Here is a 26542-nt window from a genome sequence, read left to right as displayed (position 1 = left end):
TCCTGCACTGCAGTGGACCCTAACTATTTCTTTAACTCACTCCCCTTCATTCACGGTGGACCTCTTCTCCTCAAATTTGTTTTATTACAAATTTTGCAAAATTCCTGATATTCTAATCAAATGTGGGCGAATTCAAATTACCAAAAATTAAAAAATAAAGATAGAAACCAAACCCTACCAAGATGCAAATTTAAGATGCCAATCCAACCACGAAACTTAAATAATTCCAAATTAAAATACAAGAGAATAATAAATTAGCAGGTTAAGTAAACAAAAGAAAATAAAAATAAAAGGAAAACAAAACCTAGATTAGAAGGATAATTAAAACAGAGTAACAAGAAGAAAAAAAACAAAAACAAAATGGGGCTAAGGTAAAATGGGAAGGGGAGTGGACCAGCGATACCGTCACAGGGTACAAGGAAACTAAGAAGATTTTGGTGTTTCCGGCTTCCGGCAGAGGATCATGTGCATCGGAGTGAAGATTCCGGACTCGCCGCCCCTGGTCAAATAGTCAGCGGTTTTGAACAGCATCTCGTGCACATCCACCGTGCCCTTGGGTGCAACTCCGATGGCCGCCAGCACAGTCACCAGAATGTGGTTGCGCCAGTAGGCGATCCTGCCCATCTTCAACCGGGTCCACCAAGGCTCCGCCGGCGGCTTAGCCAGATCTCGCTCCTTCACCACCTCAAATCCGACCTTCCTCGCCGTCTCCGCAATGTCCACGTAGCTCCTTAGGCCAGGCAAGGCGTCCCCTCTCTCAATCCCCTGAATGACCTCCACGTGTTCCGCGTCGTCCCCCATGTACTTGTCTGTCGTCACCCACTCGTACGACACGTACAGAGATCCCGGCTTCAAAACCCTAAAGATCTCGGCGTACACCTCCTCCAGCTTCGGAGCGTGGCACGTCGCCTCGATCGAGTACGCGCCGTCGAAGCTGTTCTCGGGGAACGGCATCTCCAGGAAATTCCCACACACCACCTCGCACAGAGAGTCGAGGCCGGCCTTCTTGTTGTGCAGACGCGCGCGTTTCACCTGGTACTCGTTGATCGTGATCCCGACCACATTGGCACGAGAGTGAGCTGCGATGGCTCGCATGGGACCACCAACACCGCATCCGACGTCCAGAATTCGATCTCCGGGTTTGACGTCAATGAGATCGACGGCCATCTCCTCGTGGAGGCGCGTGGCGTCGCGGTGGGACTTTCCGGGGAGGGAAGGGGAGAAGTGGAAGGACTGGCCCCATCCCCACTCGTAGATGTCGGTGACTAAATTGTAGAAGGTGTCGACAAAGTCGGGAACCTTCTCGGCGGTTTCGATCTCTTTGGGGCGGCGGAAGAAAGACCAGTACTTGTCGTAGTTGTCTTGGACTTTCTCGGCGGAGATGGAGCCGCCGGAGAGATCTACGGCGCGCTTGCCCTTTTGCTCGGCTGGGCCGAGAATGCAAACGAACCAGTAGAGCCCACCGGCTAGGAGGGCCCCAGTACAGAAGAGAGTGAGAGAGTCCATTGGAGTTTGGAAGAGAAACACAGAGAGAGAGAAGAGTGAAGGAAGGGAGAGGGAGAGGGAGAGGGAGAGAGAGAGAGACTAGTGGAAGAAAGGGAGAAGTGTTTGGTCTCCCCTACTAAATTCCTGTTTGGCAAAGCCACTAATTGGGTATTTAAGTTTTTTTATTACATCCAACATAATCTAATTGCACGCGCGTAGCTTCCTGCGTGGATCCAGCTATCTATATTTTAACACGTGGATTCAGAAGAGTCCAAAAGGCGTGCGATCCAGATACACTTCAACTTTGTGTTTATTACGGGTCTACCCAGGTATTTTCCACCGTAAATTGAACGAATATCTAGGGGTTGATATGGGTAATTACTAATTAGGGTAATTTTTATTGAGGCTTTTCGTGGGGGGATTTATTTTCGTTTTTAAATATCTAACTTGATTTGTTTCAGTTATTTCTTAGCATTATAAATAACGTTGATGTAAGTGAAGTTAGTGGAGGAATAACGTTATCAAATGCTAACAATAACATCAACAATGAACGTCTTTTATTGGTAACTAATACTTAATAGAGTCATCAACATCACTCAAAAGAAGAAAAAACCTAGTCCTCATTATAAACAAGATGGATTTAAGGAAATTATTAGTGAGAAATAAAAAGGAATCCGCAAGTAAGAAGAGTCTCCTCATAAGTCATAAATCATAATGAATTTCCTAAACAGAAGAGACCCTGAGCTTTGCTTACTGACAATAACAAATGCTTACATTTATGAATTGGTGAGCATCAGTGATCACCTGAACGCATTAGTTATCAAATGCTCTTTCTCAACTCATATATATATATATAATATACAAGGAACTTCGGTTGATGAATTCTTCAAATAAGTTTATTTGAAATATATTTTAGTAGGACTCAATATGTATTGTATTTTATTAATTCGAACCATTTATTTGTATATATTTATTCAAAAATCATCTCTACAAAAAATTACTTGAATTCAATATCATTTGACCATTCAATTGAATTATTGAAAATTTATTATTTTCTTAAAGTACCGTGTTTATTAATTTTGTATGACACAATTGGATATCGAAACGGTTTTCGATTTATATAATTTTTTTCGAAGATGATATATGAATGAAGACCTAAAAGATAAATGGTTTGAATCGTTGAAAAAAAAAATCGTAAAATACCCTGAAGTATATCCTCAAATAAAATTATTTAAAAAATCTCTTAATAGAAGGTTACTATATACATAAACTATCTGTCACATAATTATTTAAGCGCTATTGTCATGGCTCATGCTCAGATATATTTCATTCATTGCATCCAAGAATATGATGCCTTGTGTATATTTTATTTTCTCCTGTTGTGCAGCTGCAGCTTGACTTGACATGTTTATATTTTATATACTTTTATAATATTTACGTATTTATTTATATGAAAAGCATGATAGCGTAATAAGTATCCGAGATTCTTGTGTGCTGATGTAGTGGAGAGCTGGAAAAACCAAAATGGAAATGGGATGGCTGCTCCTAGATCCAATCCTGACTTGAGGTTGAAGATCAAAGAGCTTAGAGCATATTTTCCCATTATTTTTTTCTTTTTCTTTGAAAAATAATAATTTCTAATTGGTTTAATGCCTTAATGCGTTGGCCTAAAATTTATAATTGAGTTATTGACCGAGATAACAAAATTTCTAATTACATTGTGTGCTATTCCTATTGCATGAGAGTTTATTTTCCACTTTTAAACAAAACTGTCCTTTATTTTTACGAAATCAAAATAATCCCCCTTATTTTTTAAGGGTACTCATTTATTCAGAAAACAAATCTCATATAAACAGAAGAAAACGAATGACTAATGGCAAACACTAGTGAAACTAGGTAGAGGGCTACCATGGACTCTAGCCCAAGTAGCTTTTTTTATTAAATTAAAATATATTACATGTATTTTAATGTTATTCATCTCATAAAAATTTAGTAGCCCACTCAAATGTAGCCTTGTAATTCATTGTACACTCAATTTTGTAGGCCTATAGTCATATTATATTTAATTTGTTTGTTTAATGAAGAAACATAATCTCTTAATAAACACATGATTTTAACTCTCAACCTTTTACTATTTTATTTTAATGTATACTTTTATTTCTAGAGAAACTATAAAAACAGTAAATACCCAAATAAAAATTAATCCTTAAATTTTAAGCTAATAATTATAACTAACTCGAATTCATGATTCTGTCCTCGATGTCAAAGAGGATCTCTTTGTAAACACCACCAGCAGAAACAAAGAAACCCTTATTCTTTTATTTATTATTTATATATTTGTTCTGGGATGAATGTGGTTTGCAAGCGTTGTCAAATATCTCTGGCCTTGTTCACATTGTTCGGATAAAGAGAATGAGTCAACAATAAAAATCTAAAATGAAAAGATTGAAAATACAATACAATATGACACGACCAGATCGCAACTCCACGTGATGACTTGTAAACTTAAGGGCAATGAGTGACTCAGTGATGATATTAAATTTTGCAAGTTGCACGTCTCTTGCGATACTTTGTTACCAAAAAATAAAAAAAATAAAAAAAATAAAGAAGGCGCGCCATAGAAAATATAGATAGGTCCAGAATCGCCAGATGGAGGATGGTGTATAATCTCTAATCTTGAATTTTGTGTGTTGTTTGTTATAGAAGTACATAGATGGTGGACCAGATGGCAGCGAGCCAATCACGTGGAAGCTTCTTTATCAACAGTGACACCACGGACTTTGCAGATTTTTTTTCTTATAATATTTTATGATTCCGGAAAAACAAGTCCAAAAGTTGCTTTTGGATCTGTAAATATCTATCTGTGTTTTCTTTTTCTTTACAGAATATTCCCTTTTGGTGTTGCTCTGAGTTTAATTTTGAGTTTAACCACGGTTGCATTATTTTTTTTCATTATTTAATCATAATTGTCGCGCTGATTTGCGTAAATTACACAAGCTATCAAGCCTAAATGGTGAATAATAATCATATTTTCTTATTTCCAGTGGCACAGCACAACCTTACTTTCCATGATTAAAGAAAAGCAAATGACATTTTTTTTATTTAAAACAAGTCTTAAAAATGATAATGGATCACAGGCTTTGGATTCGACCCCAACCTGAAGCTTCGTAGAAGGGCCATCCCATAGAATCAAGCCCGTGAAGGTTAAAAATAGCTCAAGTAAACGGCCAACAAGAGATATGACACAGCCCAAAAGAGATCCTGGAGGTGTCAAAATTCACCTTGTCACCTTGTCATCTTCGATTTGATACAACGTACTTCCGTTCATTGGGCCCCTCACCCTCATCCTCAGTGGGCTGCATACTCCAGGGAGGGAGGGATGCACATGCAGCACAAACATACAGAGAGATACAATACAAAGAAGATGAAATAAAAGTTATATCGAATCCCAAGCTAACCAACAAAAATCATCAATGAAAACAAAATAGATAGATACTGTAGCAAGTAGAAAGCGCAGGATGAGACTTGCACGCGTCAAAGCGTAACAGCATTCTACACGCTTGGAAATGGGACCTATACGTAATATTAATAGCATCAAGGAAGGAGGAGGAGGAGTTTAAACCTTGTCCTGCCTTTGCATCAACTTAGAAGCTACGCATCCTTTTGCTTCACCTTCGCACTTTGTTGCTTTTTGGCAATTAACTTTTGGCACGACATTTTGAACATAAAGGTATGCCTCAAATTGTGACCGCCACCCGCTATATAGCAAAAATTTGAGGACAAAGTGTACGACAGACAGTGCACGTATTTCTTTTAAATCAAGGTCCTTTGCTGTCCAACTAGTCTTTTTTCTCCTACACCCAGTTTCAGTTAAGTTGGGATAGTGGCGTTTCCTTGACCCACTCTTGTGCTTCTTTTCTTATAGTTATATTTGGGTTTAGCTTTTAGCTATAGCAGTTCAACACTCAACTAGAAAATACAGATTATATTTGGGTTTAGCTTTTAGCTATAGCAGTTCAACACTCAACTAGAAAATACAGAAATTTTGTAAGACTCAAGTGATCATCTTCATCTTCATTTTCACACACACATTGGATTGGAGGAAATGGAAAATCTTTCAGGTGGAGGGTTAGGCCACCTCTTCATGGCAATCTTTCTGCACAACTTCGCCACTTTTATGGTCATCCCGGCCATTACCGACGTTACTATGTCTGCGCTTTGTCCTGGAAGAGATGAGTGCTCCATCGCTATCTACCTCACTGGATTTCAACAAGCGGTACGTATGTACGCATTTCCAATTGTTCATAACCCAACTTGTTTATTTTCTCAGCAGCCAAATTCATATCCGCTTAGCTAGCTAGCTTTTCAGGTCCAAGATGTTCTCTTTTGATTTCCTAGCTCATTGAACATATTATCATCCAACTCATGCGGGTATTATATAGAGTACGTATTCGAGGATTTTATTTATAACTTTTTTTCGGAGGTGAATTAATTATATATGGTTTTCCGTACGTATTAGACGATTTCATTTAATCAATGAATCATAGATGACGACGTCCGCATGTAGGCCGTTAAAACTTAAGGCTGCACCACCTACCCCTGCAATGCAGTCTGCAGAGCAGGATTTTCTTCATGCTCTGTTGTCTGTTAAGCCGGCGTCCCTCCCTCCCTGTGTATGTATAAGTTTTAAACCGCAAATTCAAATAGAAATGAAGTTACAGACCAAATGTTCAATCACGTAGAGAGTAAACCAAACTTTGTCTTTCTTCAAAGGAAACTTCCCTTTGGTTGGGGTCTCGTTCATCTTTCAGTTTCAGTATTGGTCGTTCAATTTAAAGAATATATGGACAAATTTTCAAAAGTGAGGGCCCACAGTTACACGCTTTACTTTTCTGAAAACTTGAATTAGGTTATTTGGTCATCTCACTAAGATGCAGAGCACACTGTTGTTTATTCTCTCTTCCCAGACAGAGTTTGAGAGTCACCTGTGAAATAGCAATTCCTAGTAATCTACAGGTGGGCAAGCAAAGCATCTAAAGATTTCAAAAACGGGGCCCCACTAAGTAGTAACTCAATCTCATGTATGAGCTGAGCTTGATTTGGTTACGTAGAGGTAGAGAGGATGATGCTGAGAGAAACAACTTTTAAGCAACACAAGGCTGAGCAGAGATCAGTCTAAATCTGATTAGACCTGCTTTCATTGTCAATCCAAAGGATGCTCATGCTGTCACACACGCTAATATTTCTGCAATTCACATAGTCCAAGCAGCTGGGTCATGACCCACCTTAATTATCATCATCCTAAATCCAAATAATTGATTCATTGCTGCTCCTCTGTTCCCGGGAAGTTTCCCTTGGGTTCACGACAAGTGCATTTTGGCACTTTTACAGTTTATAGACAAACTTGCAAGGGACCTTGACTACTACCAACACATTTTGATCGCCTTGCTCAAGCCATCAAATCTTTCCATTCCAACAGATCCTCTGATTGTCGTTTCCTTCTAATGAATTGATTTTGAATATAAGCACACTGTTTTTCATGTGATATCTCATCCCCACCCACCTCCCCTGTTTTTGGGTCCATTAGAATTCACAAGCATGCAAATTAACTTGGAAAAATGTCATCTTCATGACCATACATACTCCACCTAATTCCAGACTCTGTGCCCTACATAATTGGATATCCCTGGTTTATTTATTTTGGTTGAAATTGAAAACAATTAATGTGTGAATATTTATTTATGCAGATCGTAGGGCTGGGAACACTCGTGACGATGCCTTTGGTAGGGAATCTCTCAGACAAGTGTGGGAGAAAGGCTTTGCTTACAGTGCCAATGATCCTAACAATTATCCCCTTAGGTACTCATATCGTATAATTCTTTAATCTAAAACGAACATGGATAATTGAACTTAAAGATAGCTGAAGGGTTTGCTTGCAGCAAAGATATATACAGGTCAAACCAATTAGTACAAAGATAAAGTCACGATAGAGGATTTAGTGATCTTTAATAACACTACTGTTTGTAACCAATTATTTTGATTGTCTTGTTCACCTGTCACTTTTATTAATAGATTGTTTCAACGAAAGCTTTGGATTGAATGAATTCAACCACAACTTTGGCGTTTTCTTTTTCTTTTTGTTTTGTGTTCACACTCTTTTTTGAATTATTATTTTTATTAAAAGTTAGATTATATATTTTATTTCGGCAGCGAATAATGTAATTATGTACATTAAAATTGAATTAAGAGGATGATTGAGAAGATCGTTACAGGGATATTGGGTTACAGCCGGAACAGGACTTTTTTCTACATCTATTTCGTGGCCAAGACCCTCACTGCCATGATTTGTGAAGGCAGCGTTCATTGCCTCGCCCTTGCCTATGTGGTAAAACTCTTTATCTCTATTCTCTCAACTCTCACATCATTTGGTTCAATTCCATGAACATCCTCCACTTCATTCTCTATTCTTATTTGGGGGCTGACCTATAAGTCAGGTGCTCAAAACAATCAGGCCCATTACTTTAAGATTAGTTGGGCCTAACGAAGTAATTAGGCCCAGTCTGTTTTAATTGGTAATGAATTTGATATAATAACGGCCTTCTCCATTTCCCTCTTTCGTTCGTTCCTCATCAGTTCAGTGTTCAGTAGCTCTCCTTCTCGTTTCTAAAAGAAAAACATACACAAAATATGTTTGATTCGAATTTGGTGGATGGATGTGTGAAATGTATGAATTGAAATGATGATCAGGCAGATAATGTGGCAGAAGAGCGACGAGCCTCCACGTTCGGAGTGCTCTCAGGAATTGGTTCCTCTGCATTCGTCTGCGGAACCCTCTTTACTCGTTTCCTCTCCACTTCATCCACTTTTCAGGTCAACTGAAGCTCCACCCCCTCTCTCTCTCTCTCTCTCTCCTCTACTCTATCATGTCTGGAGGAAACTAATTATGGTTTGATTGTGTTGTTATTAGGTTGCGACGTCGGTGGCGGTGGTATCAGCCATGTACTTGAGGATTTTCCTGCCGGATTCCAACATAGACAACAAACTTTCTGCTCCATTACTCTCAGATGAAAAACCAAAAATTGCAGACCCAGATGAAAGTTCAAGGGCTCAAATATTGCAGCCAGCCAAAACATTGCCTTCATTACATGATTTAATCTCCTTGTTGAAAACTAGGTCAGTTCATTTCCTTCTAAGGGCTGCCCTCCGCAGTATCATCAAATATTCCCTTGCCTGCGCATTTTGCAATTCCAGTAATTGCATACTCTCAAATTAATTTTCAGCGCAACATTTTCGCAAGCTGCAATTGTTGCGTTTTTCAGCAACCTAGCGGATGTTGGCCTTCACGCTTCAATGATGGTACGTCTCTCTAGGAGGCTCCCGGCAATAAAATTAGATTATGGTGTTTAAAATTTGAACATAAACTCTGATTAAATTTACAGATAAGGATTAAGAAACAGGTTAACTTATATTATTTTCTCTCATGTTTTTGGATGGTTAGAATAGAATCACATAGTGATCAACTCTGTTGCAAATAAGAAGATGCAGTGATTGAAATTCATTGCTTGTTGTGCAGTACTACTTAAAGGCTCGGTTTCACTTCAACAAGGATCAGTTTGCTGACCTGATGGTCATTTCTGGGGTTGCAGGCACTATTTCTCAGGTACTCCGCTGGTTTGGCCGCCTTTATGATTTCCTTTGCATACTACCTTCTTTCATAGTTTCGGTTTCATTTTCCATAGTACTGAAAACAGAACTTCATGCAGCTGCTTCTCATGCCCTTGCTGGCTCCTGCTTTAGGAGAGGAGAAGCTACTTTCGATAGGACTCTTTTTTAGCTGTGCACATGTAAGCACCTAGCTGTCTTTTTCTTTTTTATAGCTCCCAACATGTTACAATAATATGATCTTTCTTGTCAGACAACTTTAGATTTGTCAATACTTGCATTGCACTCACCAAAAGTAAAACTAAGAATTTAGCATTTATATTAAGGTTGTATCTAATAATTTGCATATTATTGAATGCAGATGTTTCTTTATGGCGTTGCGTGGTCCTTCTGGGTACTTCTTTACAACTTTAATGGCAATCACAAGTCTCTTTATTTTAGACAAATTACATTCATATGTAGTATATAGCTAGTAGGACTTTATCAATTTCTCATATAATTTCTGGTATTTGTTTAAGCTAACAGACATTGTGTCTCAGTATGGCTAACACTTTGAAAGGTTATAGGTCCCATATGCTGCTGCCATGTTCTCCATCTTTTATGTGTTTGCAACACCATGTGTAAGTTTCATCATTTCTGCTTTAAACGATCTCAAATTTTGTCTTTAAAGTAATTCAGTTCAAACTTTACAGATGCGAAGCATTGTGTCTAAACAAGTTGGTCCGTCTGAGCAGGTAGTTTTCTTGAGACCGACACCTATTTAATTGATAGGCTTCATATTGATAGTTTGTTTGTTTGTATAATAAAGTCTATCTTTACACGCCCAAGTATACATTATGTTTTCACATATGTACGCCCCAATCAGGGAAGTTAAGAACTGCTCAAGTTCTCTTACCCTGCCTTTTGGCTCCAGTTCTTTTGAGGTATGCCTGACCCTTTTATACATTATTTTCAGGGGAAGGCTCAAGGGTGCATTTCAGGCATATGTTCTTTTGCAAATGTTATATCTCCCATTGCTTTCTCTCCTCTAACAGGTGATTTGAAACGCCACTTAAAGTTTTGCTGGGCTAAAAAGTTAATTCAAACTGATAAAGTCAAGTTGTGCTTCCAGCTTTGTTCCTGTCCGAAAAGGCGCCTTTTAATTTCCCAGGTTTCAGTCTCATTTGCGTAGGATTTGCTGCGGTAAGAACTTATACAGTGATATAATAGTCTAGAACTAGTTGTTATAACTGTTGTTCACTTTTATGAGGGTGCTCGCTTGCAAGCTATCTGCCGGTCTTGATAACATAGAAGTGATTTTGCATATTAGAGTAGGTAAAAAATGAAATTTCTGGCCTAGATTAATTCTTTGAGATTACTGAAATTCGGGCGTCTTTTATTTCAGCTTTGTAGTTTTTTCTCTTCTTGTTGACTTGATTTAAAAGGGTCTTGTATGTGTGTAGATGATAGCCTTTATTCAAAGCGTGATGATAAGGGCTGTTCCTCCCGTCTCAAGTCAACGGGTCAGCAGCCATTGCACTCACATGGAACCCTGAATTCCACAATGTGAAAGCTCGAAGAAAAATTGTCCCTTGCGTGGCCCCAGGCTGACCCTGGCACGCCAACAACTGCTGTAAAGTTCAACGGTCATCTTTTGGTTCATGTTTTGGAAGGTGACATTGTTGAGCTTGGTTTTGTTTCAATCAAAGTCACCTTTCATCGCTAAACAAAACATGATACTAAAACCCCAATCATGAAACTTTTTGTCATTTGTAGTAGAATGCTAGAGCAAAGTGAACCAAGTCAGTATATTTTTGCTCCTCTTTTTGGTCTGTATTTAATTGAATTGAATCGATGGAAAAAAGCTTGATCAAGTGAAGCTTCTTTGCCACAGATTTGGAAGTTCCAGGCTTTCTTTTTTTCTTTTTTTTTTGGGTATATCGTCTCAAATATATGCCATGGAATTAGAGGTTCCAACACCCATTTTTTATTTTTTTGGTTTTGTTGGGCTTTTAAATTGGGAGCCACACAAAACAAAAAATCGTTTAGAGGTCAAAAAAGCGAGTGTGAACGAGAGTTGCGGGAATGGGCTTGTCGCTTGAGGAGAACATGATGAGAAGGTATGGGCCCACATGTATGTCTGTTTTTTTCCTTCTTTTCCTTCCTATTAATTGGGTGGGAGCTCAAATCTAATCATGTGTGTTTTCTTTTTCTCCTCTTTAAGCAACTGGAGAATTCTGGTACCTTGAAATATCAAATGTGGTATTGTTTGATTTTAGTTCCAGCGAAGTGAATGGAAATTCACGGTGAGTCTGAACTGAAGGATTTGAGCGTAAGAATAACTGGATTTAAGCCAAACACAAAGCAAAGACTGGGATGATGATGCGCAAATTCGTTTCTCCTCGTTCGTAATGTTTAATTGACCTTTTCTGTTTGGTTGGATGCCTCTTTTAGCCGACTGGAGACTTTGTGGGAAACATGTAGTTTGTGGGACCAAGGAACTCTAATAACATCTCTCCTCTCAAAACTCAAACTATATTTTTCGGCGTATCAACAAACAAGTCAAATAAACCTCATCAAGCAAGCAGCATATTAAATTTGGGTTAGACAACTCATCTACCATGTTCCGAATGACAGCAAATCATACCCAATATTGTAAACTCCTTGACAACGTTACCAATTCCATCACGTAGCGGACAATTGTTTGTGGCATGGTCCTAAGAAGAAATTACAAATACAAAATGTGGAAGTAGGATTGAAGCCCTTTGCCAAACAGAATTTTCTTAGATCATGGAGCTAAATTAATTCACACAAAGGACAAAAGTGACATCCCTTTATTCTAAATCAAAAGGGAGAGTAATATTGCTCTTTGTTGTTCATTAAAACTGCCCCAAAAGGACTAAAATACAACGAGTCTTAAATTGAAGGTGCTATGATGTCCAAAGTTTAAACCATTTCCTTCCCTTCCCCCATGAAATTATTCTTGAATATTGACTTCAAATGGAAAGGTAAGGGATGTCCAACTCTAATCACTCATCTTTCTTTTTTTAAAAGCCACTTTGATCTTAAGAAGGATTGATTGCAAATTTGGAAGTTGAAGAAGATCCACCAACCTTGGCTGATCAAAAGACTTGACATAAGCTCATCAGATGACTTGACCTTGGCTGATCAGAAGACTTGACCTTGGCTAATCAGAGGACTTGATCTTCTGCTCATCAGATGACTTGACCTTCTGCTCATCAGAGGACTTGACATCGGCTGATCAGAGGACTTGACCTCGGCTGATCAGAGGACTTGACCTGAGCTGATCAAAGACCTTGATCTTGGCTAATCAGAGGACTTGACCTCGGCTGATCAAAGACCTTGATCTTGGCTGATCAGAGGACTTGATCTTGACTGATCAGATGACTTGACCTTGGCTGATCAGATGACTTGATCTTCGCTGATCAGATGACTTGACCTTGGCTCATCAGATGACTTGACCTTGGCTGTTCAGAAGACTTGACATTGGCTCATCAGATGACTTGATCTTGGCTGATCAGAGGACTTGATCTTGGCTGATTAGAGGACTTGACCTTGGCTCATCAGATGACTTGACCTTGGCTCATCAGATGACTTGACCTTGGCTCATCAGAGGACTTGACCTCGGCTGATCAGAGGACTTGATCTTGGCTGATCATACACCTTGATCTTGGCTGATCGAAGACGTTGATTCACTTCAGAAGTTCCAGATGTTCCGACTTTGGAAGTCAGATGTTTTCAACCTGTTGTTGGATGTTAGGTTTCGACTTCTAAGTTCTTAGTCTGAATTATGGTGGCACATCGTGCATCTTAAGTTATAGAATTTATTGAAGATTAAACGACATAGGGTGCATGATGACCCCTAAGTTCGGCCTTGTTGTTTCGATTTCACCATTAGACACCTTGAGCCGTCAATTTAGAGTTTGGCCTATTAATTTTCCGTGATGCATAGTCGGACTTCAACCAGGCTCAAGCAGTGAGTCTGAACTGAGGGATTTGAGCATAAGAATGACTGGATGCCTCTTTTTGCTGACGGGAGACTTTGTGGGAAACATGTAGTTTGTGGGACCAAGGAACTCCAATAACATCTCTCCTCTCAAAACTCAAATTATATTTTTCGGCGTATCAACAAACAAGTCAAACAAACCTCATCAAGCAAGCAGAATATTAAATTTGGGTTAGACAACTCATCTATCACACGTATTTCTTGAGAAACCCTAGCCTCATTTCTCCCAAAAAACACTTTTAGAGCCTTTTCCACTTTGAGTGGGGAAGAAGCCATTGTTCTTCCCCCCTCTCCCCTCTTCTCTTCCTCTCTTCCTCCTTTCACCTCTTCCCTCATTTTCAAAGACAAAGGGTTTTCCCTATTTGTCTTAGTTTTGTTATAATTTTCATACAACCATTATAGGCGGCTGCGGCTCAGCGTCTGATCTTCACATGCATTTCGGCGTTGGATCTCCACCACCATCTTTTTTGCAATTTCTTTATGTTTGGAATAAGTTGCAAAGACTCTTTGGGTTCTCTGTGTAGTTTTCACCTCTCCTTTTGTGAGAGTTTTTCATCTCTCATTTGTGAGAGTTTTTCATCTCTCTTTTGTGAGAGCTTTTCATCTCTCCTTGGTGAGAGTTTTATTTGTATTGTTATGGCTTGGTTTTTTTCAAGCTTTATCTTTTTTATTATTATTCTAAGTTTGCAATCTTAGTTGGGATGCCTATGCCAGAGTTTCTTCGACCTTGCCTGATCGTTAGTGGAGACATACCTGATTTTCTTAATTTTGATATTAGGCCGCTCCGTTATTGTAATGGCCCTTTTGTGGCTAGTTTGTATTGGCCTTTTGTAGCTAATGACTTTTTTAGTTGAATTATGAATGCAACTATAGAATTTCTAAATAAAAAAAAAGACAACTCATCTACCATGTTCCGAGTGACAGCATATCATACCCAATATTGTAACCTCCTTGACAACGTTACCAATACCATCACGTGGCGGACAATTGTTTGTGCATGGTCCTAAGAATAAATTACAAATACAAAATATGGAAGTAGAATTGAAACCCTTTGCCAAACAGAATTTTCTTTAGATCATGGAGCTAAATTAATTCACAAAAAGGACAAAAGTGACATCCCTTTATTCTAAATCAAAAGGGAAAGTAATATTGCTCTTTGTTGTTCATTAAAACTGCCCCAAAAGGACTAAAATACAACGAGTCTTAAATTGAAGGTTCTATGATGTCCAAAGTTTAAACCATTTCCTTCCCTTCCCCTATGAAATTATTCCTGAATATTGACTTCAAATGGAAAGGTAAGGGATGTCCAACTCTAATCACTCATCTTTCTCTTTTTAAAAGCCACTTTGATCTTAAAAAGGATTGATTACAAATTTGGAGGCTGACGAAGACCCACCAACCTACAACCATAACGAGAATTTTATTTTTTTAAAAAAAATATCCCGGCCACCAAGGCGCCAACCCGATAAATCCCACCAATGGTTAAATTTGAAGCTGCACTTGGTGGCAATCCTCGTCTATGTCGGCCTCCACGTGTCCCACACACAATTTACTTATACAGCCTGACAATCCACAACTAACGTTTTTCCCCGCACAAAGGTCGTAACCTCTTCCCCCCATTTTTGCTGCTCTTTCTTTACCGCCTCCGGTTTTAGCCGTTGGCTTCGTCGGAGGACCTCGAGAGCCAAGCTAAGGAGATACATCCTATGCGCTCTGAAGCAACGTCAGTCGCCCTGGTTCCTCCCGCGACAGCCAACGCCCACTCTCGCATTGCTCACTCCTCCCTCACCCTCCATACATCTGTATAAATTTTTTAATTAATCAATGGCGGAAGAAGATCAATCACAGCCCTTGCTGGTCTACCTTCACGGCGACCTCGATTTGAAAATTCTAGAAGCGCGGTGTTTGCCCAACATGGATATGGTCTCCGAGCGTCTCCGCCGCTTCTTCTTGGCTTGCCGAAAGCCTTTTTCGAGTGGCACGCCGCACCACTCTCACCACAATATCATCACCAGCGACCCTTACGTCACCGTCTGCCTCGCCGGAGCCACCGTCGCTCGCACGCGGGTCATTTCCAACTCCCAGAACCCCGTCTGGAAAGAGCACTTCACGATCCCCCTCGCCCACCCGGTCTCCCAAGTCGACTTCTACGTCAAGGACAACGACATGTTCGGCGCTGATTTAATCGGCATCGCAACGGTTTCGGCGCAGCGAATCCTCTCCGGCGAAACCATCAGCGGTTGGTTCCCTATCATTGGGCCATTGGGCAAGCCGCCGAAACCAGACGCCGCCGTTAAGCTGGAGATGAGGTTCACGAAATGCGAGGACAATCCGACGTATCAGCAAGGCATTTCAAATGACCCCGACCGTATCGGGATCCGAAATTGTTATTTTCCGGTGAGGCAAGGAGGGCACGTGACGCTGTATCAGGACGCACACGTGCCGGATTCAATGCTAGGGGAGATAGAATTGGACGACGGGGTTGTGTTTGAGCACGGCAAGTGTTGGGAGGATATATGCCATGCGATATTGGAGGCACATCACTTGGTGTATATCGTGGGTTGGTCCATTTTTCATAAGGTGAAGCTGGTGAGAGAGCCCACGAAGCCTTTGCCGAGCGGCGGGAATTTGAATTTGGGGGAGCTGCTCAAGTACAAGTCCGAAGAAGGCCTGCGAGTTTTGTTGCTGGTTTGGGATGATAAGACTTCTCACAACAAATTCTTCATCAACACGGTACCACCACGTTTCATTGTTTTTAATTTTCTTGATCAATCCATGACAGGAGCATTTTAATTCAAGTTACCAGAAATGATCAAGATTGATTTTGATTAATGGGATGTAGAATGGAGTGATGCAAACTCATGACGAAGAAACACGAAAGTTTTTTAAGCACTCTTCGGTTTCATGCGTGCTGTCACCTCGATATGCCAGCAGTAAGCTTAGCATTTTCAAGCAACAGGCATGCTTTATTAACTCCCTTTTTTGCTATTTATTTATTTGACCTGCTGAATCAAGTTAGGTGGATTCAGCTAAACGTCTTTAGCTGCATTTGCTGATTAAGTTTGGTCAAACACGTTCTCTATAGGTTGTTGGAACTCTGTTTACCCATCACCAGAAATGTGTGATTGTGGATACACAAGCATCTGGAAATAATCGAAAGATTACTGCATTCATAGGAGGTCTGGACCTTTGTGATGGCCGCTATGATACTCCCGAGCATCGACTTTTTCGCGACCTCGACACTGTTTTCCAGGATGATTTTCATAATCCCACATTTTCTGTGAGCAGTATATTTATTTCTACTTGTTGTATTGTGTTTATTTTTCATTTCTTTCTGCTCAAGTGCCCCCTAACTGTTTGTGGAAATGCCACCATCATGATATGTGTAGGGAGGAACAAGGGGTCCAAGACAACCGTGGCATGACTTACATTGCAAGATTGAAGGTCCAGCTGCGTACGATGTGCTTACTAATTTTGAGCAGCGTTGGAGAAGAGCCACAAAGTGGTCGGAGTTAGGCCAGCGCTTAAAAAAAGTATCTCGTTGGCACGACGACGCTTTGATAAAGTTGGAGCGGATCTCATGGATACTTAGTCCCTCCCCCTCAACTTCCAACGATAATCCCGCCTTACGGGTTTCACATGAAGATGACCCTCAAAACTGGCATGTTCAGGTATTACTATCTTGCATTTCCTGCGCGCACATGCTTTGGTCTTCAATTTTCTATTATTGCTAATTGGTCCTAATTAGCAGCTGTTCAATTATTTTATGTGTATGGAATTGACAGGTCTTTCGATCCATAGATTCTGGATCTCTGAAAGGATTTCCTAAGGATGTTTATGAAGCAAAGGCTCAGGTTGACTATTCTTTCCAACAAATCAACACACACACACAGACTCAGTGCTTTTAATTAATTATAAACTGACTTCATACTGTCTACTGGCATGTGTTTACTTCAGAACATATTCTTTTGTTTATTTTTTAAATAATTTTAAACAGAAAATTTGGTAATCTAATCAGTCGATTGTTTGGCATTCTGTTCTAATGCAGAATCTTGTTTGTGCCAAAAATTTGGTAATAGACAAGAGCATCCAAACAGCATACATCGAGGCAATCAGATCTGCCCAACACTTCATATATATTGAGAATCAGTATTTCCTCGGATCATCATATGGATGGCCTACTTACAAAGAAGCAGGTTGTTCTATATGATTTTCCAGTACTGAAAACACATATATGGACTTCCTCCAGCTCTATGTCATTAACATATATAAGTTTTCGATGATCAGGTGCTGACAATTTAATTCCAATGGAGTTGGCACTAAAGATTGCAAGTAAGATAAAAGCCAATGAGAGATTTGCAGTGTATATCGTCATACCCATGTGGCCAGAGGGTGTGCCCACTTCTGCTTCTGTGCAAGAAATTCTCTTTTGGCAGGTAATTAAATCGCAAGAAAAGCCTTTGTCATTTATATACTGGATCATCTTATCGCTTATCATTGGCTTGTTTGATTTTTTTCAGGGACAAACAATGCAAATGATGTATGAAATCATAGCAAAAGAGCTGAAATCCATGAACCTTGAGAATGTTCATCCACACGACTATTTAAATTTCTACTGTCTTGGTAATCGGGAGAAGATACCGGACACAGTGTCCTGTGCAGTTAACAAAACTTCTGGAAATGGAGAATATCACACGGTAATTATACAGAGCTACATATTAAACTTTTATTTTCTGTCACTCAAGCCATGAATATATGTATATGATAGCATACAAACCTGTGGAATGCGTTTTCAGGTTTCGCCCTCCCAAAAGTTTCAACGGTTTATGATTTATGTGCATGCTAAGGGAATGGTTGTAGATGATGAGTACGTGATCATAGGGTCTGCGAATATAAACCAACGATCCATGGCTGGTTCTAGGGACACTGAGATAGCCATGGGTGCATATCAACCGCATCACACGTGGGGGAAGAAGAAGCGGCATCCCCGTGGCCAGGTATTGCATTCTTAATTTATTGTAGTACATTGCACAATGTAATGTACATTGTGGGCAGAACACATTTGGGAGTTAATGGAGGGTGTTAATTTGTTGTTGATATGTTTTGATGGTCAGGTATATGGGTATAGAATGTCACTGTGGGCAGAACACTTGGGGATGGTGGATAGTTGCTTCAAGGAGGCTGGAAGTTTGGAGTGTGTGAAGCGAGTGAACTCGATTGCGGAAGAGAATTGGACGAAGTTTGTGGGAGATGAGTTTGCAGCATTACAAGGGCATCTCATTAAATACCCAGTTGAGGTAGATGTCAATGGGAAGGTAGGTGCTTTGCCTGGACGAGACAGTTTCCCTGATGTTGGCGGTAAGATCCTTGGAGCCCGTACCACTCTTCCTGATGCACTCACTACTTAATAACCTTACCAATTAGGCAGGCTGGCTGGCCGGGTCCTCCAATTTTCTCGCTTGTTTATAATTTCCACATGACAATTCTCTCACTTGTTTATAAAACACAAGGAGGTTCTGCTTCTAATTTAACAACAGGGGTGGGGGGGAGTACAATTTTTACTTTTTTTTGGGTTTACACACCTAATCGTATTCGTATGTTAGCTACATCAGAATGCAGAAACAGAGGTTTAGCTAATCATCTGTATTTTTAACATGCTTCAAATGACAAAATGAAACCCAAGCTAACATTCAAATCTACAACTTGAAACAAAGAAAGGCGCGCAACATATAATATTACATGGTTCATCACACCTCAAACATTCTCTCATCTCATGTGAACGAATATACTGATTGTGAAAGCTCGATCTACTAATACCTCCCAAAAAAGGAAGTTTTAGAAGGGAGAAAGAAATGAACAAGTTGAATTAATAATTAGTTAACGGTGACTTTGCCGATCATGCCGGCTCCCTGGTGAGGAGAACAGTAGAAAGCATAGGAACCTTTCTCAGTCAAGGTGATGGCGTATGTCTCCCCTGGGGCATTGAGGAGGTCCTCCTCGGCCATGGAGATCTTTCCAGCATCCACACCGCTGGGAATCTCGTCCTCGTCGAACACAATGTTGTGTGGGAATCCAGCATTGTTCTTGAACACAATCTTCTCTCCTGGGCTGACTGAGAAGCTGTTGGGGACGAAAGCCAAGGAACCGTCATCGCCGCCGAGCAACACCTCAATGGCCAAGGCATTGCTTGCCAAGATTGCACTTGCTGCAGTGGCTGCTACGGCCACGCCCACATCCTTAAGTGAGGACTTGATGGCACACATCCTCGGGGAGGCTGCAAACTTAACGGCGGCGCTGCTGACCTTGGATGCACCGGCGGACTTGAGGCCGGTGAATGATGGGATTGCAACTGCGGCGGGGGTGACAGTGGCCATTGTAATTGGGTGGTTGAAATGGAAATAATGTGTTCTAGCAAGCAGGTCGCCTTGAGTGTTGAAACTTGAAGGGGATGATCAAAAGGAGAAGATAGGAAGGGTGTGTTTTAATAGAGGGGGTGCGAGGGTTGGGTCGCTTTGCACATCTTATGTGTGGTTTGTGTTGGTTCGTTCGTGGATGGACAACAGGTGTAGGTGATTGGATAATAAGCTCTGAATGAGTGGCGGTGGGGATGAGGTAGAGACAAGGGTTATCTCTCTGCTGCTGAGGATGGGTCTTATTGGCTGGCTGAGATGCTATCCTCTGACGTGGCTTTGGATTTTGTGATGTGAGGCGGAGAGTGTGATATAGAGCTAGAGGTTACATAGGATGTCAAAATAGTGGGGAAAAAAAGAGGATAAGTGTTGCAGTAGTAGAGTAGGAGGACAAACTATCATCTAATCACAAGAATTCTACAGTGAGGGCTTATTATATCTTAATTGTTGAATTAAATTAATTAATCTGATCTAACGATTGAAAAATAGAACTTCACCTGAAGACCGACCAAATATATAAGTCCCTCGCTATAGAATCACTTGATGATTATGAACGAGTGGACTATTTGGCAGTTGGGTTAATTTGTTTGATTTATTTATGGGTTTCGGGCTTTGGGCTTTGGGATGCGGAGCATAAGTCTGTGGGCGAAATACGGACAACAATTTTAAAGCGTGCGCTAAAAACTCGACACACAGATGGGTCTTTTGGGGACTCAACTCAGTAAAGGCTTTGAGGAGCGATATACATTACTATATATATATGCCAGCCCTCACTATAGAATTCTTGTAGAGAAGCGATATACAACTCTGAACTGCAGTTGAGACCTACTTGTATTATATTGTATTGGTGGACCTTACTTCTAGTGGTATAATAATGTACACAGTCTCTCTGTCATTATTCTTTTTTCATTGTCACATAATATATGTTAATGAAAAACAAACTAAATTGATTATACTAAACTATTCTGTTTTCCGCATTAAGCAATACTCGATTTTTGTTTATTATGTACAAAATAAAATTACAAGGTGCACTCCCGATGAATCCCTAAAACTTCTTTAATCAAAGTTGAAACAAGTCACAAAATTATAACTTGTGTATGGTGAATGGTGAATGGCGTGAAGGAACCTGAATTTGGTAGCTAGAGAACAGAGATGAATTGGTTGCGAGACAGAAATTAAAAGCAGCCGACAGTATTATGTAGCAATAAATAAGTAGCTATAGGAAAAGAGAAGGAGAGAGACCCGCTTGATTTTATTAAAGATTGACCAACGCTCCCTCCTCCCACATTTACTCTTCTAACTAAGTTTTCTTTTTCCTATCTGCAAAAGTTAGTATCAATGTAATTTTATTGCATATTGAATTAAAACAGTAAAATCTCAGTTGCCATGGTGTGATTTAGTTCATTGTAATAGAGAGTGCTATGTGATGGATCCTCTATTGGAATTGTAATGGACTAACCATGGGATCCACATGCCAATAAAAAATGAAAACAAATACAACAATTAATGCATTATGTTGTTAAGAGCATATGCAATGGTTGTTCAATAGTTAAATGTAATAGAAAAAAAGAGATATTTAGTCAAATACCCATTCTTAGCACTAAAACTATAAATAAACCCTACACCATTTAATTTCTATAAACATACCCCAAAAAAACCCAAAAAATAATAGCTGGCCCTATTGAATTTAATTTTAATTATTAAATTACTTTGATACCCCATTGAGTGTTTTGGGCTGTTTTATGAGGTTTTTGGGTTGGGTTTGTTTTAAGAAATCAATGGAAGTTTTGTAATTTAAAAGAAGTTAAAAGCCTTATTGTTATGTTGTAAATGGGTTTTGGGTGTGTTTCTAAAGTCCATTTCATATAGGGTTTTTTTATAATTTAGGCTCCAATATTGGGTATTATAGTGAATCTCCCTAGAAAAAATACATCAATTAATATTTGTTTTCTTCAAATATATTTAAAATTGGTCTCTTTTTAAAGATCTCATTGAGAATACTACAATTGTACAATTTTTAGTCTTATTATATTTATCCTTTTTATTTTATTTGAGTATGTCAAAAAAAGTGTAAGTATATATAACTATTGATTTGAAGCTATTGAATTGTACAATTATAAGTAAAACTGCTGTTCAATTCAATATATATACCAAAAAAAATCAATTTATTGAACTATTGTATTGAATTATTAAACAACCATTGCAGATGCTCTTATCTGGTCATGGGAAAGCATATTCCGTTCACTATTCCTTTCCTATCCGACTGAGGAGAGAATCCTAACCTAATTGTTTATGCAGAATAAATACTCTCATTATTTACGTTAATGGGTGGGACGTTATACCGTGAACGTATTTAATAAATCACACCTGCCAAGACGATAGTATCCAATTGTAGTTAATACTCCAATTAAGGACACAACTCAGACTTTTTCATTTTTTTGGTCGGATTGAAACTTTCGTTAAACCCACAAAACGAACACACGGAATCTTCATGCAAAACACAGGAAGAATTAATGACACATCTTCCAGATGATGACGTCACAGGTACATAGAAATCCTTCTCAACTAATAATTTCACAAGGCCAACAGTAATAATTTCGCACCCAAGTGTGAAGTACTGTCACACACATGATCGGCTATGTGCAAAGTAATATTAATGTGGTAGGTCGGTCGTAGAATCAATATCAAATGAATGAACTGTGCACATTCTGAGTTGTGTACAGTTTCAAGGATAATGGCCCAAACTTCATTATTCAAAAGTTTTTTTAGACAACCTCGACGGAACGAGGAAATCAAATAAAACCCCATTTTAATTATTTAGAAAAAGAAATATATTAAAACAAAAATCTGCAAAAAAAACAGAAGGACAAAAAAAAGGCAAAAGGAAAAATTAAAAACAGAAACAGAAAGATATATAGGAGACGATGAGAAGAAACACTTACCACAGCGGGGGGAGGGTAGTTTGGTTGTAAAAAGCGTGGAGGAAGACGGACGTAGGCGTGAGAGAATGAAATGAAAGAGCACTGAGATATTGGCACGGCTCAATCAAATTCAGAAGGGAATTCATCTTCTCTGAGTGAACCGGGCCAACATCGCAGTAACTATTTCAATCAATTGTAGCCAACATTACATTCTTATATATATGATATATGCATGCAGCCTGTGTGCTTCTTTCTTGTACGTACGTTGTATATATATGTGTGCGCGCGCCTAGAAAATTAGCAATTAGCTAAACAAGAAAGAAAGACGAAGGAGAGTATGAGTAAAAAGAGTGAGAAAAAGAGGGGAAGAAAGCTATAGCAGTGAGAAAAAATGGGAATGTCATGGATCAATATTTAAGGAAGGAGTGAGTAATTACAGGGTGCTGGTGGTGCATTAAAAACACGTAGCTACCAAAACCCTTGGCCCAAGGACAATAGCATTGAATACACACCAGCCAACGCCCCAACCCCATAATATTCTCCGCCCTCTCTCTCTCTCTCTCTCTCTCTCTCTCTCTCTCTCTAATATCGATCGGCAGAACTACAGGCAGGCCCTCTACCATTAATAAGGGAATCTCGCGTTGGGCTGCATGATTCCTCTCATGATGAACAAAGCAAAGGCGGAGGCAGAGGCACAGTCTGGGTCTGCAGAGGAAGCATTAATAAAAGGGGATCAAATTTATAATATGAATATAACGCCTTCCCCCTCACAAGTCACAAGTTCACAACTCACAAGGAGAGCCATGCATGTAGTAAATATATAACGCTTGCTCTCTGCATTTTAGTTACGACTTGTGGAAGGAATCTCATCTGTCATCACATTGACAACGACGACGACGATATATATGCCATTTTTGTCCGTTAATTGGTTTCTTTGTTATACTAGTTGATGAAATTCAGTTGAGTTTGGACATCTTATTCATTTCCCAGTGACACAATCTGGGTGGGGTGGGGGATGTGGTTTGTCGTTAGGGTCTGCTGAGTTGACTGGGTCAACATAGATGAGATGATGAATCACCGTTGACTGAGTCACCCGAAGTTTTTTTTGTTTTCTTAATGAACGGTACGGCCCAACTTGAAAGAAGAACCTAGCCCAACATTTTGTTTAAGGTAAGGTAGGCCCAATGCATGTTTTTTTTTGTTTTTTTGTTTGTTTTAAACATTGGGTGCAGTACTGTATGCATTAGCCCACTTTATATATAACAAAGGGAGCTTCATTAATATACTCAAAATATGAGTTGAAATTATTAAAAAAACTTCATATGGAATGCACTGTAGAAACAAACTCAAAATTCATTTACTACATAAGAAATTAGTGTTGAAGTTCCTATAAATTACATGATTGCCATTGATTAACTTAAAACAAACCCAGCACAAAAAACTAAAAAAAAAAAACCCAAAACAAGCTCGCCCGAAGTACATTGTTAATACCATATAATAAAAGTACATTGATAATATCATATTATAGAAGTACATTGTTAATGCCATTTCATACCAAAAAAACTCAAAAAAAAAAAAACCCAGCAAGACATATGATATTCTTTGCATAAACCACCTCCAGTTGTTCACAGTTTCATTAGAAACAATCACAAAGGAAATACCTTAACAAGAGAAAAAAAACAAAAAGGGTAAATTGTTAATATTATGTCATAACACTATCTTCCTAGTAAAAATCACATTATGTATATCATAAACTTTAAGTGCACAGGTGTATATAGAGCAAAATATAAAGTACGCTTTGTTACTGAAAATCTGTTAATACTATATCATAGAAGTACACTGTTAAAACAATGTCATAGAAATCATCTCAGTTGCAGGGTATGAACAGTATAACAAATGTTCATACCACTTACTGGAAGTTAACAACTACATCATTTCATTTGCATAATTGGTACGATAAAGAATCGAAATAGTACCAAACATCAAAACCAAGTCAACATTAAACAGTGTTTTACGCATTAAAATCACAAATAACCTAGATCATTGAGAATCTAAACCCAAGAACAGTAATTATCAAATTTATTTTCTTTTGTTCAATTTTCTTAGTAACCAAACATTAGATAGCATACACAAATAGAGCCAAACAAGTCAACAACAGTGAGAAAAACAAGCATAATGAATTCTAAATCACTAATTCCAATTATTATATCATTCTAAAATAGAAAAAGCAATACATCAATGACTCATATTGACTAATTGAGTATTTTACGCCAAGAATTCATCCCAAAATTCTAACTACCACCAACTCTAGCACCGTCGGCGTTTCAAAGAATGAAGAATCAAATTGAATCACCATATCACCATTGCCAAAACCTCAATTCAATCATACACCAAGCAAACATAGAATTAACAACAACAAAAAATATGATAAATTAAAATTTTTACAGTAACCTCTAAGAACTTTTGTGCATGAGAGACTGAGTAGTTCTTCAAAGAATCTCTCTCCTGGCAGTGTATCCATATTGAGATCGAAGAATGTTATCCAACGATCATTCCAAGTATGATCCCTGCCTTCTTTGTCGGGCTCATTCCTCCAGATGAGTTTTTAGATTCATCTCTGTCCGTGTTGAGGTTGCTGCGGTTGATGTCGCACGGATTCGACGGCACTAGAGAAGGAATTAGAGGTGCGTCGTAGGCCGACGAGGATGTTTGCGGTGGCGTTAAAGGTGAAGAAGGATGGTGTGTTCACTGGAGTGTTCAACGGAGATGGGGTTTTTGGGGAAGGTGAATCGGCGGCGGGTTGTAGCGATGGAGTCGGCAAGGGCTGTGGTGGAGACGACGAAGATACAATGGAGAATTGGACAAAAAGAAAAGCCAGAAGAAGAGCTCGCGATGAACCTCACCATTATTGAAGAAGGAGAAGAAAGTTCGAGATGAGCTGTGTTAAAGATTGAATTGATTAATAGACAAAGCAAAAGGGCAAAGCAGTAATTCAACATAGCTGTTGAATTTAAGAAATCGATAGCGGTCAAATTTTGAGTTTATTTATATACATTGAATGATATAGGATTACTTTATAGAACTATGTCTAGAAATGAATATTTAACTAATTTCCTATTTTATAAATTACAGAAAATTAGATTATAATATTAATATTAATGAATGGGTCTTAGTTATCCAAAATTCAATCCAATATGCAATTGTTTGGAGTCAGGAGACATATAATATACATTTGAAGCACAAAAGCGTGGGTGTTGCCTCAGTTTTAGTGGCAGTGGCAGTGGCAGTGGGAGTGGTCATCATATATCACCACAGCACAGCACAGCACATCACATGCATATATATATATATATGCTCTCTCTCCCTCTCTCCCATTAATCCATTAATTCCTATAATATTTTATAGTCATTAACAAACAGGATAGGATAAAATCATACATACACATGAATCATGCTCCATGATGTATGCCAATGAGATACACGCGGGGGACAAGACAACATGCTGCATGTATAATGTATGTCTTCCACTATTATTATTTGGATTCAATTCAACATCATTTTAATAGGGAAAACATGATTTTTTTTACGTTTTTCCTCCCAAACTTACGTACACACATGAATATTCACAAGTCAAGTCAACAATGCATTATACATATATAATATATATATATATACACATGGATGATGGATGGTGTTACGTATATAAATAGTTGATTACAAAAATGAACAGGGCAACTGCATTCAGTTCAAAAGAAGATTCGAACCATGGGCATTTTTGGTATCCAAATAGGCGATTAGGTCAGATTCCATAAACATATATTATATATAATATAGGTGATGGATTAAAAACAAAATGAGATAATCCAGCACACAGCTGATTGGGTAGGAGGGGAGAGGCGGGTCCCCGTGGTGATGCTATCAACGAATTAATAAGTTGGAGGATGAATATTTAATTTGTATACAACACATAATTTAGTTGTTAATGGATTATCGTTAAATTTGTTTAATGGACGAATCCAATAAGGATAATAGCAGCGGGCAGTGATTCGGTGAGTGGTG

The 26542-nt window shown here is 39.0% G+C and overlaps 4 protein-coding genes across 7 annotated transcripts; 2 read left to right on the top strand and 2 right to left on the bottom strand.

Moving 5' to 3' along the window:
• Positions 1 to 131: 131 nt before the first annotated feature.
• LOC117630576 (24-methylenesterol C-methyltransferase 2) lies at positions 132 to 1637 on the bottom strand. The gene has a single exon (XM_034363280.1). It carries the CDS (start codon positions 1504 to 1506, stop codon positions 424 to 426), a length of 1083 nt encoding a protein of 360 aa, XP_034219171.1. The 5' UTR covers positions 1507 to 1637; the 3' UTR covers positions 132 to 423.
• A 3598-nt stretch (positions 1638 to 5235) lies between these two features.
• Positions 5236 to 11662, top strand: LOC117615490. 4 transcript variants are annotated; one of them, XR_004584028.1, is made up of 15 exons: positions 5242 to 5761; positions 7233 to 7344; positions 7758 to 7870; positions 8233 to 8355; positions 8453 to 8658; positions 8766 to 8841; positions 9059 to 9145; positions 9249 to 9329; positions 9509 to 9541; positions 9714 to 9767; positions 9840 to 9881; positions 10103 to 10181; positions 10259 to 10329; positions 10590 to 11246; positions 11351 to 11662. XR_004584028.1 is itself a non-coding variant. In XM_034344572.1 (14 exons), the coding sequence occupies exons 1-14, from the start codon at positions 5591 to 5593 to the stop codon at positions 10680 to 10682; spliced, it is 1341 nt and encodes a 446-aa protein (XP_034200463.1). In that variant the 5' UTR covers positions 5242 to 5590; the 3' UTR covers positions 10683 to 11662. The 4 variants fall into 4 exon arrangements, 3 of the variants coding, with proteins under 3 accessions (XP_034200465.1, XP_034200464.1, XP_034200463.1); XM_034344572.1 differs by having other exon boundaries at positions 10590 to 11662; XM_034344573.1 differs by lacking the exon at positions 9840 to 9881 and having other exon boundaries at positions 5241 to 5761; positions 10590 to 11662.
• Positions 11663 to 14702: 3040 nt separating this feature from the next.
• On the top strand, positions 14703 to 18742 carry LOC117626209 (phospholipase D delta-like). The gene is made up of 10 exons (XM_034357869.1): positions 14703 to 15886; positions 15996 to 16112; positions 16239 to 16433; positions 16543 to 16824; positions 16939 to 17007; positions 17202 to 17349; positions 17441 to 17589; positions 17674 to 17850; positions 17950 to 18150; positions 18268 to 18742. The coding sequence occupies exons 1-10, from the start codon at positions 14978 to 14980 to the stop codon at positions 18559 to 18561; spliced, it is 2541 nt and encodes an 846-aa protein (XP_034213760.1). The 5' UTR covers positions 14703 to 14977; the 3' UTR covers positions 18562 to 18742.
• A 39-nt stretch (positions 18743 to 18781) lies between these two features.
• LOC117626216 (plastocyanin) lies at positions 18782 to 19775 on the bottom strand. Its single transcript, XM_034357878.1, has one exon. The coding sequence runs from the start codon at positions 19525 to 19527 to the stop codon at positions 19027 to 19029; it is 501 nt and encodes a 166-aa protein (XP_034213769.1). The 5' UTR covers positions 19528 to 19775; the 3' UTR covers positions 18782 to 19026.
• Between the last annotated feature and the right edge of the window lie 6767 nt (positions 19776 to 26542).

Source organism: Prunus dulcis, chromosome 1 (genome assembly GCF_902201215.1).
Source record: "Prunus dulcis chromosome 1, ALMONDv2, whole genome shotgun sequence".
Lineage (NCBI taxonomy): Eukaryota > Viridiplantae > Streptophyta > Magnoliopsida > Rosales > Rosaceae > Prunus > Prunus dulcis.
This window is presented reverse-complemented; position numbering and strand designations above follow the sequence as displayed.